At 58.6% G+C, this 14,586-nt stretch overlaps 1 protein-coding gene across 1 annotated transcript; it reads left to right on the top strand.

The window, feature by feature from the left end:
• The first annotated feature begins 10,357 nt into the window (after positions 1-10,357).
• OSM (oncostatin M) lies at positions 10,358-13,963 on the top strand. Its single transcript, XM_004480640.4, has 3 exons — positions 10,358-10,427; positions 11,839-11,972; positions 12,478-13,963. Exons 1-3 carry the CDS (start codon positions 10,394-10,396, stop codon positions 13,018-13,020), a joined length of 711 nt encoding a protein of 236 aa, XP_004480697.2. The 5' UTR covers positions 10,358-10,393; the 3' UTR covers positions 13,021-13,963.
• Positions 13,964-14,586: the final 623 nt, after the last annotated feature.

Here is a 14,586-nt window from a genome sequence, read left to right as displayed (position 1 = left end):
AGGTGTCCTGCAGTGGGCCACATGTGTGTGGCCGTGCGTTCATCCATTCACCGAGGATTTTTGAGCACCTGCTACATTCTGTGCCTGTATTGGGTCCGGTGACGCTGCAACCACAGTGTGCCCCCTCTTGGAATTTGGTCTGGCCAGGCAGACAACTCCATGGCTATAAAAATGCACAAAGAAGGGAAGCGGCTGTGGCTCAGTCAGTTGGGCTCCCGTCTACCATATGCGAGGCCCTGGGTCCCTGTCCCAGGGCCTCCTTGTGAGGGCAAAGCTGGCCCATGTGCCGCGGAGAGCTGACACAGCAAGATGATGGAAAAGGGAGACAAGCAGACACAGGAAAAACACGCCGCGAATGGACACAGAGAAGAGACAGCAAAGAAAGGAACAGGCCAAAAGGAGGGGAATAAATAAATAAATCTTTTTTTAAAAATGCACAAAGAAGTACTCAGGGAAGATGGGGTGGAGGTGGGGGCGCCCAGCCCGGGCTGGAGGATGGTCTTTCCTGAATTGGACTGGATGTGGATGGCAGGTGGCAGTTTAGTAGGTAGAGGGAACCACATGTGCTAAGGTCCTGCGGTTAGACTCTGTTTGCCTGAGGGGCTGAGGAAGGTGAGTGAAGACAGAGGGCCAGGAAGGTGTGAGAGAGGCTGGGGGGTGGGCAGGGCCTGGCGGCTGTGGCAATGACTCTGGCCTTTCTGAATGGCAGTGGGAAGCCAGGGGAGGGTCTGTAGCAGGAGGCGGGGCTGCAGGACCAGGCCGTGCTGTCCAAGCTGCCCGCAGAGGGGCTGCGGTGGAAGCAAAACCTGGCAGGGATGCAGGTGGCTCCTTCACCCCCTCCCTCCTTCCCGTCCCCGATCGCCTCCCCACGCCACACCGCCCCCACCAGCCCCTGAACTCCTTCTGTGCCAAGGTCCCACTTCCACGTCGGCTCACGAGGTTCTCTCGGCATGGGATTAGCAGCGTCTCTCTTCTAGACCTCAGTTCCTGATGCCTCCTAAAGAAGACAAGCAGACAGCTAATGTGGCTCCAGCGGTTGGGTGCCTGCCTCCCATATGTAAGGTCCCAGGTTCAGTTCCCAGTGCCTCCCAGAGAAGACAAACAGACACAACAAGCAGACAACGAGAGAGAGCACAGCAAGCGGAAACAATGAGCAGACAGACAAGGGAGCCATCTCATTGGGGGGGGGGAACTTGGCCTTATGTTTCCAGTCCTGCAGAAACACCGACCTCCTCCATCAAGCTGGCTGAGCCTGCCCCGGCCAGGCTTCCGCAGTAACAGCCCTTTGTTCCTGCTTTTGCTGAGCCACGTGATGGCATCGGTTTTGGATGCTCCACTGGGCCAGTCTTGTGGGCTATGGCAGGGCCTCCTGGGCTTAAACGCGCCTTTGCTCTTTCAGCAAATGACTGGGTCTCCCCAGGCCTCCGTTTCCCCATCTACAAGACAGAGATTTCCAGGTGCTTGCAAAGGTACAGTAACATAGTCCACGTGAAAGGCTTAGAACCGAGGGAAGCGGATGTGGTTCAAGTGATTGAGCTCCCACCTACCACATGGGAAGTCTGTGGTTTGCTTCCTGGTGCCTCCTAAAGAAGACAGCGAGCTGGTGTGACAGGCAGGCATGGCAAGCTGACACAGCAAGTTGACACAACAAAGAGGCACAAGAAGAAAAAACATAATGAGACCCAATAAAGCAGGAAGCAGAAGTGGCTTAAGCGATTAGGCGTCTCCCTCTCACATTGAAGGTCCCGGGTTCAGTTCCCAGTGCCTCCTAAAGAAACAAAGAGAAGACGAACAGACCACAGCAAGTGCGAACAATGAGGGAGTAGGCAGAAATAAATAAAAAGGTAAAATCTTTAAAAAAAAAAAAAAGGCTTAGAACCGAGCCTGCACACACACAAACCCGCAACACTGCTACCGCTGGGCAGACGGCATATCCCTGGGGCTCCAAATATTGTTTTTGGCAAGAATCTGAAGTTTCAAAACAGACGTCGGGTGTTGTCATCAGGAGGAGAGGCGGGTTTGATGGGACTTCCTTGCGCCCGTTTGGTGTCCAGCGTTGCTTTTGTTCAGAGTGGCATTTCAGCACTTGGCGCTGCAAAGCAACACACCGGGCCCTGTAGGGTGGTGGGCAGGGGCCTGTGACAATGCTTCGGACCACCCCTAGCCTCAAAGATGAGACCTGGGCTCGGAGAAGGGGAGGGGTCCTTCTGGGCCAGCCCGGGGGCAGACAGCAGGGCCAGGTCAGCCCTCGCCTCCTCCAGGCTGGCGTGGCTACTGCCGATGTACCGGGAGTAGATGCGTCAGCCCCCACCTCACCCCATCATGGCCTTGGGGTTCCCTGCAGCAGGGCTTCGTCTGCGCTGCTATGAGGCGGGCTGCAGAGCTTACTGAACAGAAGTGAGCTCTCTCTCCCCTGCACTTTCCTGAACGGGTGTTTGCACCCTGGAAGAGGGGGATGTGTCAGTGACCTGGGTTGGGGCAGTCACTGGACACAGGGGGACATGGCTTCCTACACTGGGCAGGCTGAAGCCACTGCCCCACAGGCTGTAAACTGTGGGGTGCCCAGGCAGGGGGTGACCCCGCTGACCTCACGGGGAGAACGCCTGTACATCTGGGCTTACCCCGGGTTTATGTAACTCCGCTTTCCCAACTGTCCTCAAGGCCACCCTGTGACATAAGCAAGCGTGCGTCTCCGTCTGCCCCAGTGGCTGGGGTGGCACCAGGGGGAGTTTAGCACGTACTCATGTGCCCCAGCTCCCAGCGTCACCCTGACCCTTCTGTGAGGGAACTTTTGTCACTGCATTTTTTCCCCCAATGAGATGGCTCCCTTGTCTGTCTGCTCATTGTTTCCGCTTGCTGTGCTCTCTTTCATTGTCTGCTTGTTGTGTCTGTTTGTCTTCTCTAGGAGGCATTGGGAACTGAACTTGGGACCTCACATATGGGAGGCAGGCACCCAACCGCTGGAGCCACATTAGCTGTCTGCTTGTCTTCTTTAGGAGGCATCAGGAACTGAACCTGAGACCTCCCATGTGGGAGGTGGGCACCCAACTGCTTGAGTCATATCTGCTCCCTGCATTTAGGTTTATCTGTTGTTGAGATATCAGTTACATACTGTACAACTCGCCTTTCTAAAGTGTATAATTCAGTGGATTTTAGGTTATGCTGCCATCACTTCTAATTCCAGAACATTTTCATCACTCCAATGAGAAACCCCCTACCCTTCAGCCATCACTCCCCATCTCCCCTTCCTCTCAGCCCCTGGCCACCCCTGATCTGCTTTACTTACTTACTTATTTATGTATTCATTCATTCATTCATTTTAGGAGGTACCAGGGATTGAACCTAGGACTCGTATGTGGAAGGCTGACGCTCAACCACTGAGCTACATCTGCTCCCCCCCGATCTGCTTTTTGTCTCTATGGCTTTGCCTATTCTGGACATTTCGTAAAATGAAATCATACAATATGGTGAACGCTTCTGCCTGGCTTAGCATGATGTTTTCAAGATTCAGCCATCTTGTAGCACAAATTAGGACTTCATCCCTATTTATGGCTGAAGAATATTCCACTGTCTGGATAGACCACATTTTGTTTTTTGTGTTTTTTTTTCAAAGATTTATTTATTTATTTATGTATCTCTCTCCCCTTCCCCTCCTCGCCCCAGTTGTTGCATCTTCTTCTTTGTCCATTTCTGTTGTCAACAGCATGGGAATCTGTTTCTTTCTGTTGCGTCATCTTGCTGCGTCAGCTCTCCGTGTGGGCGGCACCATTCCTGGGCAGGCTGCACTTTCTTTCGGGTTGGGTGGCTCTCCCTACGGGGCGCACTCCCTGCGCATGGGGCTCCCCTGCGCGGGGACACCCCTGCGTGGCAGGGCACTCCTTGCGCGCATCAGCACTGCGCATGGGCCAGCTCCACACGGGTCAAGGAGGCCCGGGGTTTGAACCGCGGACCTCCCATGTGGTACACTGACGCCCTAACCACTGGGCCAAGTCTGCTTCCCACGTTTTTGTTTATCCATTCATCTGTGATGGATATTTGGGCTGTTTCCACTTCTTTGCTATTGTAAAGAATGCTGGTAGGAATGGGCCTGTACAAATTTTTGCATGGGCATATGTTTTCATTTCTCTTGGGTACATGTGCTTGCAGTAGAATTGCTATTGCTAGATCATATGGTAACTCTATGCTTCACTATTTGAGTAACTGTCAAACTGTTTTCCAAATGAGTTGCCCATTTTACATTCCCGCCAAGAGTGTACAGGAGTTTTGATTTACCTGCATCCTCGCCAACACTTGTGATTGCCTGTCTTTTGGATTCTAGCCATCCTAGCAGGCATGATGTGGTATCTCCTTGGGTTATTTGTTGTTTTTTAATGATTTATTTTTATTTACTTATTTCACCCCCTTGAAGTTTGCTTGCTGTCTGCTCCCTGTGTCCATTCGCTGCATGTTCTTCTGTGTCTGCTTGTCTCCCTTTGTTGCGTCGTCTTGCTGCGCTGGCTCTCTGCGGGCGCGGGCCATCAGCTCTCCACTGGTGTAGACCGTCAGCTCTCCGTGGGCGCAGGCCAGCTTTGCCTTCACAAGGAAGCCCTGGGAAGCAAACCCAGGGACTCCCATAGGGTAGATGGGAGCCCAATTAATCGAGCCACATATTCTTCCCTGTTGTTTTTGTTTTTTTAAGTTTTTATTTTGAAATAATTTTAAGCCTACAGGACAGTTACAAAAATAACACAAAACCTATGCAGAGAACTGCAGCATAACCCCTCCCCCAGATATCCAGATCTCCTTGTAGATTTTTTTTTAATTTAAAAAGTTTTTTAAAGATACATAGATCATACAAAATATTGCATTAAAAAAATATAAGAGAATCCCATATATACCCACTCCCCACCCCCCACTCCCACTCCTCCCACATCACCAAATTCTTTGATCAGTTTGACACATTCATTGCATTTGATGAATACATTTTTTAAAAAAGATTTGTTTACCTCCCCCACCCGTTGTCTGCTCTCTGTGTCCATTCTCTGTGTGTTCTTCTGTGTCCACTTGGATTCTTGTCAGTGACACTAGGAATCTGTGTCTCTCTCTTTTTTTTCAAAGATTTATTTATTTATTTCTCTCCCCTTCTCCCCCCACCCTGGTTGTCTGTTCTCTGTGTCTATTTGCTGCATCTTCTTTGTCTGCTTCTGTTGTTGTCAGTGGCATGGGAATCTGTGTTTCTTTTTTTTTTGTTGCGTCATCTTGTTGTGTCAGCTCTCTGTGTGTGCAGCACCATTCCTGGGCAGGCTGCACTTTTATTTGCGCTGGGCGGCTCTCCTTACAGGGTACACTCCTTGCATGTGGGGCTCCCCCACGTGGGGGACACCCCTGCGTGGCAGGGCGCTCCTTGTGCGCATCAGCACTGCGCATGGGCCAGCTCCACACAGGTCAAGGAGGCCCGGGGTTTGAACCGTGGACCTCCCATGTGGTAGACGGACGCCCTAACCACTGGGCCAAGTCCACCGCCCCTGTGTCTCTTTTTGTGGCGTCATCTTGCTGCATCAGCTCTCTGTGTGTGCAGCTCCACTCTGCGCGGGGTGGCTCTCCTTGCAGGGCGCACTCCTTGTGCGTGGGGCTTCCCCATGAGGGGACACCCCTGCATGGCATGGCACTCCTTGTGTGCATCAGCACTTCGTATGGGTCAGCCCATCACATGGGTCTGGAGGCCCTGGGTTTGAACCCTGGACCTCCCATGTGGTAGGCGGATGCTCTATCAGTTGAGCCAGATCTGCTTCCTTCTGAGTACATTTTGGAGCACTGCTACACAGCATGGATTATAGTCTAGTTTTGATGTGCATTTCCCTGGTGACTAATGATGTTGAGTATTTTTTTTATGTGCTTGTTGACCCTTCTGTATCCTCTTTGGAAAAACATCTACTCGAGTCCTCTGCCCATTTTTGAATTGAGTCATCTGTCTTTTTACTGTTGAGTTATATCACTGCACTTTACAAAGGGGAAACTGAGGTTCAGAAAGGGGATATGACTGTGTCAAGGACACTGCGCTCACCGGGGGCTTGCAGTGGAACCTGGGTTGGTTTCCCACCTCCCACCCAGCAAGCTGTCCTCTCTGCACCCCGTGGAGATGGCCTCCTGCCTCCAGTTCTGACAGCCCATCCCATGTCCTTGCATTTAAAGGGGCAGGGCCCCCCACCGCCGGAGGGTGGGCCGGAAAGCCGCGGAAGCAGTTCTGAGGAACCAAGGCGGTCGGGCCTCTCTTCCTCTCACGAATCACGCGGACCGGGCTGACGTGGCCCGGGAAGAGGAGGACAGCGGGGCCCTGTGGTCGAGCCTATTTATACCGGCTGGGCCGTGTTGCAAGTCTTTCCTGGTGGTGAGATGGACGTCACTGGGTGCTGACCTCACCAGAAACGCTGACACATCTTCCCCTCTTTGCTCGGACAGGCAGGCCGGGCCTCCTCACCTGGGGGCTGGGCCCCTGGCCTCCTCTCTCTGGACCCTCCTGGATGCCTCCACCCCTGCCACCCGCCGGTGGCCTCCTCTTGTGAGCCCTTCTCTGCCTTTGGTGATCCTGGGCCCTGCACACGCCACCCCAATTAGGCAAGCGCTTGGAGCGTGTTTTGAACGCTCCTCTAATTCCTCCCGGGACGGCCTCAGGCAAGGTAGCCTCCCCTCCTGCTCTCTTTAAACCCAGGAGCCAAGAGGGTCTCCCAGGGCCTTTGGGAGGTTGGAAGAAGGGGGAGGCGCTTGCCTGCCCCCAAGCTTTCCCCTTGGCTACTGATGCAAATTAATGTGGCTTGTTTTATGCATAAAGGCAAGACTGATGCCAAGGAAGTAAGATTATAAATAAAAATTAAACCCATTTTTTAAAAAGTGATTGGTCAACAGTAGCTGCAATGATTACTGTGGATGGTGGTGTCTGAGTTACTGTTGTTTGCACATTAGAGTGGATTGGGGACAGCCCCACAGCGACTCACGCCGTCTCGGGTGTGCGAGTCGGGGCTGGCATCACAGCCTGTCCAGTGACACTTCTGCAGCCAGCCTGGCCCTTGCCCGCCCAAGTGGACAGCTAAAAGCCAAAACTTGGCCCTGCGGTGGTCCGACCATCCCCGCAAGGGCACCACCTGCCCGAAATTTAGCTTAGGCATAAGTAGGGTAGGATGGGCATGTGTCCAGCGTGGCTAAAAGCTGTTTGAGATTGCCTGGCCTTTAGGTCCAGTCGTGGCTTAAATAGTGTATCCAAAAAAAAACCATTTTTTTTTTTCACGTCCATTTGGCCCCTCAGGATGTGACCTCATTTGAAAATAGGATCTTAGCGGGGTCATTGGATAAGGATCGAGATGGGATCATACTGGATTTGGGTGATACTGGTGTCATTGTAAGCTGAGGAGAGGACACAGAGACCCGGAGAAGGCCACGTAAAAATGGAAGCAAAAACTGGGGTGATGCAGCCCCAAACCAAGGATTGCCTGGGACCCCGCAAGCTGGAAGAGGTGGGATATCCAACTGCGTACCCCGATGAGAGACCTCCTCTTCATCTTTTTTTTTTTAAGATTTATTTATTTATTCTCTCCCCCTCCCTCCGGGGTCTGCTCTCTGTGTCCATTTGCTGTGTGTTCTTCTGTGTCTGCTTGTCTTCTCGTTAGGCAGCTCTGGGAACTGACCCTGGGACCTTCCAGTGTGGGAGAGAAGCACTCATTCTCTTGCACCTCCTCGGCTCCCTGGTGTGCTGCGTCTCTTATTGTCTCTCCTCTGTAGCTCTTTTTTCGCAGCCTCTTGCTGCACCAGCTCTCCGTGTGGGCCGGCACTCCACATGGGCCAGCTCGCCTTCACCAGGAGAACCCAAGCCTTGAACCCTGGACCTCCCATATGGTAGACAGGAGCCCAGCTGCTGGAGCCACATCCGTTTCCCCTGCTCTTCATCTTCATTGGCATTCCTTTGTGCAAACCCATTTGTAAACAGTGTCTTTGATTATGTTCAGGTGGTGAGGGTATGGACCCATTTGTGGCCAGATAACGGAATTTAGGTGTGGCCCGCAGAATCGGGGTGAGTCTGGAGGCCTTAAAAGAGAAACCAGAAGTCAGAGAAAGCCCCAGGAGGAGGCCAAGGTCATTGCCATGTGACGAGGCAGAGGTGCAAGCCAAGGAAGCCAAGGATGGCAGCGAGCACTTGCAGGGCATTACCGTCTCCAGGGAGAAAGCACGGCCTGGCCGACGACTTGCTACCGGACACCTAGCCTTCAAAACTGCGAGACCATCAACGCTGGTGTAAGCCGACCCCTCGTGGGGTATTTGTCATAGCAGCTCTGGCAAACTAAGTCAGGGGGTGAGGCCAGGTTCTCCCCTCGGGTTTTCAGAAGGTTCTGGGTTTTGGCTTTCCGGTCTCCAGAATAAGACCCGGCTGACCTGCTTGGACCCAGACGGCTGTTCTGGTGGAGGCGACCGCAGCCAAGGGCCGTGAAGCGTTCCTGCCATGGGACTTTCCTGCTTTGAGCAGCCCCTGAACTCCTTTGTGCCTCAGTTTCCTCGTTAAATGAGCGCAGGCATCCCCGTCCTGCCGCTCTCCCCGCTGGGGCTGTTGCAAGGCTCGGCTGAGATAGGGGATGTGAAATTGAGAAGGGTACCGGCTTGGCACGGCCCAGGAGTCGGCGTCGCGGGCGTGGGCACCGAGACGAGGAATTGAGCGGCTTCGTCGGTCTTGGGCTAAGAATCCAAAACTAGGCCACGGGGGTGGCCAGTGGTGGGGGGAGATTGGGCCTGTTGTGATGAGCTCCAAGTCGGGCTAACAGGAAGTAGGTGGGGGTCAAGGGCAGCCTCGTGGGCCTGGGGGTGTGTCTGTTCTGCCCACGCTGCCGAGTGGCCGGCACAGAGCCGGGCCGGACCAAAGTTGGTTGAATGAATCAATGACTGACAGTGGGCGTGCCTCTCCCGTGGCTGAGCCGGGTGTCAGCTTTGGGGCTGGTGTCGGGCCTCAGGGCTGGGATGGGCGGCGGTGGGCTTTCCTTGTCCAGGCCTCCCTGGCTGCCCCCACCCAGGGGCTCAGTCCCAGCCCCCTCCCACCCACCCAAGGCCCCAGGCCTCTGAGACCCTTCTCCCAGTGGGGACCCAGGGCACAGGACAAGCACCCACTTCTCAGCCTGGAGATATACAGAGGCGTGGGGCCAGATCCCACCTCCCTGCCTGCTCCTGCCCGGGCCTCAGTTTACCCCCACGATGAAGCAGGTTGACTTGGGCGGCGCTGTCTCCTCCCTGACGCTCAGAGGCGCAGAGGACCAGCCCACGATGGTTATCTTTCAGAGAAAGCGAAACTGGTCCCCAACCGTCACCGCGGTGACTCCCCCTCCCCGGCTTCCCCTCTGAGCTCACGGCTTCCCCAACTCCTCCGCCACCCCCAGCCCCACCTCGCCGACAACTAATACTTGGAATTCGACTTTCATCTTACATTTTTCCTCCAGACACTTTTGCCTTTTATGTCCATGACCACTGTGGCCGGGTGAGGTGAGCGGGAAGTGCTTTTTCTCCTCCCCATTTGACAGGTGGGGCCTCGGAGGCCCAGAGAGGTTTCATGAATGGCCCGGGGTCACACAGCATGTCAGTGGGCTCAGGCCCTGGTCTCCGGTTTCTCTCGCGCCCGGTGCCCGGTTCTCTCCCGTCCACAGAGAAAGGGAGGGGGCTATGAGCCGTGGGCCTGGGATGGGGAAGGCTGGCTGAGTTGTGGGGGTGTGTGTGTGGGGGGGTTTGCGTGGCAGGGGAAGGACACGACCGGGAGCCCGGCGCTGGGGCATTCTGGTCCTGTAGGCAGAACCACAATCTGGGGGCTGCCAGCCTGGGTCTGGCTCGGTGCCCAGGGCCCGGTGGTTTCTGCTCACAGATGTCCCAACAGCCCCCGGCGGCAGGGCGGGAAGAACGCTCAAGAAGGAAGATGCCTTGCCCTCCTTGACTGGAACGAGAATGTCCACGGGGAGGCCGACGGCTGCTGGACCGAGGCTGACTGGGGAGCCCCCCGGGGGCCCGGCTCACGGACGCGCCCCCCTGCCCCGGGGCACAGCCCCCTCCCGATGGCACGGACCCCTGGGCGCCCCGGGTGCCCCAGGAAGGCTGGGGCTGCGGTTTGCATCATCCTTGGGCGTGGGGCTGACCTCGAAGAACGAATTCGAAGAAAACAGGAGGCGGCGCGGGCATGCCGCCGCGCACAGCCAGCGCCCATTGGCCGCCGGGGCCACTTTGGTTTTTGGGGTCATGTTCCCAGAAGGCCTGCCCCTCCCCCTCCCCCTCCCCACCCACCTCACGAGGTGTTGGCCAATCGCCCCGGCGGGCATAAAGTGGCTGCCGGCCCGCCGGGCTCCCAGGCGGGAGGTGTCACCCCCAGCAGGCGCGGGCCAGAGAGCGGGCACCCAGCATGCGGGCGCAGCTCACACGGAGGACGCTGCCCAGTGAGTACTTCCTTCCTCCCCCTCTGGCTCCGGCGGGGAGCGGGCAGGCACCCTCCGTCAGGGGCCGGGGACTAGGCAGAAGGATGCTAAGAAGGGGAGAGAGCCGGGAGGTGAGGCCGAGAGCGGGGTCCTCTGAGAACCCAGCAGCCCCGAGCACGGAGCAGGAGCAATCAGGGGAGGCTTCCAGGGGGAGGTGATGCAGAGGCAGCCCTAGGAGGGAGGCAAGGGGTTGCACAGGGGACAGGATGGGGAAGCAGGCGGTGGCAGATATGCCGGGCAGAGAAGGAAGCTGCGGATGCCCGACCGGGAAGTGGTGCAATGGCTGGAGGGGCTGCGGGGCCTCCTCTGCCCAGGTGAGCGGCCGCCTCCTCCTTCCCCGGGGCGGCGGGTCTAGGATGGAGAGAGGCCCTGAGCCAGAGCTGGGGCCGCTGGGCCCACACAGCACGCTAGCCACGCCCACGTGGTGCCACGCGTCGAGCCACGTGACGTCAGCTCAGCCCTCTGCCTGCCACCTGGGGAGCCCCACGTGCAGACCCAGGCCCCCCGGTGGGCTGGCCCGAGCCTGCACGTGGATGGCAGCAGACCGGGTGGCACGTCCCTCCGCCGCCCGCGGGCCGACCGTCCCACGCCGTTGCCGGCGCACAGGCCCTCCTGCCCCAATCCCGGGGCAGCGGCCAGGGGTCCCCTGAGGTCATGGTTCCTGGGCGCCCAGCCCCTCGGGGCTCCCCAGCTGGGGCTGAACGGTTCTTAGGAAGGGCACGATGGTGTCACTGCCTTCCGGCCGTTGCGCCACATGCCCCTTCCGACCACATGGGCTGCCGGTGTCTGGTGGGTGGGCAAGGAGGGGGGCAGGGAGCGGGCGAGTGGTGACTGTGCCTGCCCGGAACCTTCCGAGGGGCTCCCAGCGTCGCCGGTAAGCCTGCCCGAAGTGGCTGCTTAGGGAGAGGGCTGGAAGGGGCGTGAGCTGGCGTGACCCGTGCTGGCCTCTTCTGTAAAACGGGGGTGCGGATCCAATGATCCCGAACAGCCTTTTCAGGGTGCAGCTTTGGATGGGGAGGCAGCCTCTGCTGGTTCTGCGGGTGCAGTGCAGGGTGCTGGGCTGCTCCTGGATGTCCACCCCCCTGCATGGAGGGTGGGGGTCTGTGACGGGGGCCCAGGGTGCCTGACAAGTCAGCATCTTGGGTGGCAGTGGCTACCCCTTAGCCCCCCGGGGTGCTGGCATGACCGGTGGGCCCGGGCGCTCCTGGTCTCCTGGGTGAATTACGGCCGTTGTCCCCCTCCCGGGGCGGCGGCGGCGGCCCAGCAGGTGCTCACGCTCACAGAGCCTGGGGTCCCCTCCCCGGAAAGCCTCCCGAGGCTCCCGCCTGCAGCTCCCTCCACCAGGCAGGTGACACCTGCTTCTCTTCCCCAGGTCTGGCCCTCGGCCTCCTGTTCCTGAGCGCAGCAGCCATGGGCGGCTGCACAGACAAGTACCGAGCCCTCCTCAGCCAGCTGCGGGCGCAGGCGGACGTCCTGGGGAACAGCAGCCAGCTCCTGGACCACTATGTGAGGCCCTGCCCACTGGGGCATCTGAGTCTCAGGGGATCGCGAGGGGTGGGGCGGGGCGGGGGGAAACTGAGTCCCCGTGCCATTCCGGGCCCACGGGGAACATCCCGGCCCTCACCCCAAGAAGCTAAGGGGGCGACGAGGTCCCTCAGCTCTGCTGGTTCACTCCACTGCTGCGCTCATCCGTTTGGTCCGGCAGGCGTCTATTATGCACCTGCCGTGAGCTTTGTTTCAGGCACGGGGATGAGGGTGTGTGTGTGAAGGAAACAGAGGTGCAGCTCAGTCAAGACTCAGCAACACTCCCCACCCCACAACCCCTCCACCCAGCACCCCTCTGACTTTGCCCGCAGGGACCCTGGAGACCTCTCCCCACACAGGGGGGATTGGACAGGGTGCTCCTCGCATTTCAGGACTGAGCAGCGCAGGCCCTCTTCGTGGGGCAGGAGGCCGGGAGAGGGGCTCCCGGGCTCAGCCCCTGATGCCTCTCCCCTTCCCCCCCACCCAGATTCACTTTCAAGGCTTGAACGTGCCAGACCTGAAGAAGCACTGCAAGGAGCGCCCCGGGGCCTTCCCCAGCAAGGACGTCCTGCGCGGGCTCAGCAGGCGGGACTTCCTGCACACCCTGGAGGCCAGCCTGGACCGGGTCCTGCACCAACTGGCCACGTTGCAGCAGGAGCCGCTGGAGGTCAAGGACGCGGAGGAGCTGCACGGGGCGAAGAGGTTTCTCCGCGGCATCAAGAACAACATTTACTGCATGTCCCGACTCCTGGGCGCCGCGGCGGAGCCCACCCGGGCCGGCCCGGGGACCCCGCGGCCCCCCGCCCCCTCCCCAGATGCCTTCCAGCGCAAGATCGAGGGCTGCAAGCTCCTGCAGGGCTTCCACCGGTTCATGCGCGCCGTGGGGCAGGTGCTGGGCGAGTGGGAGGCGAGGCCGGGCCGGAGCAGGAGGCACAGCCCCCGGCGCGCCCCGCGGAGGACGCGGGCGCGCAGGCCGCCACTCCCCGAGAGGGGCAGGAGGCTCGTACCCAGGGGGCTGCTGCCTCGGTAGCCTCCAGGGCGTCCCTGCAGGGAGGCGGATGCAGCAGGTGAAGGATGCTTTACGGGTGGGAGGAGCCAGGGCGGGGAGGTGGGGGCTCCCCTGGGTCTCCAAACCTGGCCCCCTCCGTGCGCCACCACCCGGAAGTGCACTTTAAGCGGTGGGAGCTGGACAGGCCCCTTCCACCTCCTCCGGGCCGGGGGGCAAAGGTCAGGCCATTGGGCGCCCCCAGCCCCCCCCCCAGCTCGCCGGCCCCGGGTGGGCAGCCGCGATGGGGCGCGTGGAGCCGACTTTCCATTGATTCAGGGGTCTGATGACACAGGCTGACTCACGGCCAGGCTGACTGCCCCGGACCCCACCCCGCTCCCGGAGGCCTGCCGGCCCTCGGCTCTCATGACTCGCAGGGGCCGTGGCCCCAGACTTCCTCCTTTCGGCAGTGGCGCGGTTCCAACCGGGAGGGTCGGGCCTGAGCTGGCCTCCGATGCCTCATTGCCCGGCTCAAGCCAGACCCCTGAGAGTCTGGGTGACTTCATTTCAGGCAGCAGGGACAGGGGTCCAGAGAACGGGTCTCAGGTGCCAGCTCGGCCCCTGACTCGCGGTGTGACCTCAGGCAGGCCGCTTTACCTCTCTGGACTTCTTTGTGAAGCGAGCGGGTTGGGGACCACGGAAGGCCGCCTCGGCCTGACAGTTGCTGGGACTCCGTGGCACGGAGTGGACAAGGCTCATTCCCTCCGTAAATCGGGGCGCGTGGTGCAGACGGGCGCGGGGTGCAGGAGACCGCCCGTCGCCGGCAGCGCCCCCTGGTGGTGCATAGTGGCATTTCCTTGCCCTCCTGGAGGGGGCCGGCAGCTCCTGGGAGGGGAGACTAATTTATCAGTTTTTATCAGTTCCATATTTATAAGGCTTATTTATGATGTGTATTTAATGTTAATATTGTGCCAACATGTATTTAAAACGTGCCTGGTTTCTGAAGCCCCTGTGTCACTGTTGCCTTGTGGACAGGGATTTGGGGGAGCCTGGTCTCGCGGGAAGGGGTGTCCCTAGGTGGGCAAGTCCTCAGGCAGCCACTGCCTGGGATCTGGGCTCGTCCAGGAAGGGATGTCACCCAAGCCAGCCAGGCAGGGGCTCTGACCCGGGGGTGTCTCAAACCCAGACAAGGCATCATGGGTTACGTCCAAATGAGTCTCCCCCGAGACTTGGGGGGCGTGGGGTGTCGAGGTCTGGCAGGTCAGAGGGGCGAGAGGCAGGGTGGTGCAAATGGATTTCACCCTGGCCCTGGTGGGTGGCGCCTGGGGGTATGTGTGTGTGTTGTGTTGATGTGTGTTGCGTGTGTGCCTCTCTTGCCTCGTCTTGAAGTCTGGGTGTGTGTCCTTCCGTGTGCGTGTGACTGTGGTTAACTGAGGGCATTTGCACGCGTGCGTGTGTGCAGGGGTGTCTGGGCGTGCCTGCACTCATGGCCGTGCGTGTATGCACAAATACGCACGTATGTGTTCACGCTTCACCCTGGAGGGCCACAGGCGTTTCCGGGGCCTGGCACACGGTCGGCGCCCTACGCACTTGTGTAGCAAAGCGACGTGT

This window comes from Dasypus novemcinctus, chromosome 19, assembly GCF_030445035.2.
Source record: "Dasypus novemcinctus isolate mDasNov1 chromosome 19, mDasNov1.1.hap2, whole genome shotgun sequence".
Lineage (NCBI taxonomy): Eukaryota > Metazoa > Chordata > Mammalia > Cingulata > Dasypodidae > Dasypus > Dasypus novemcinctus.
Note: the sequence above shows the minus strand (reverse complement) of the source record. Positions and strands in the feature narration are given on the sequence as shown.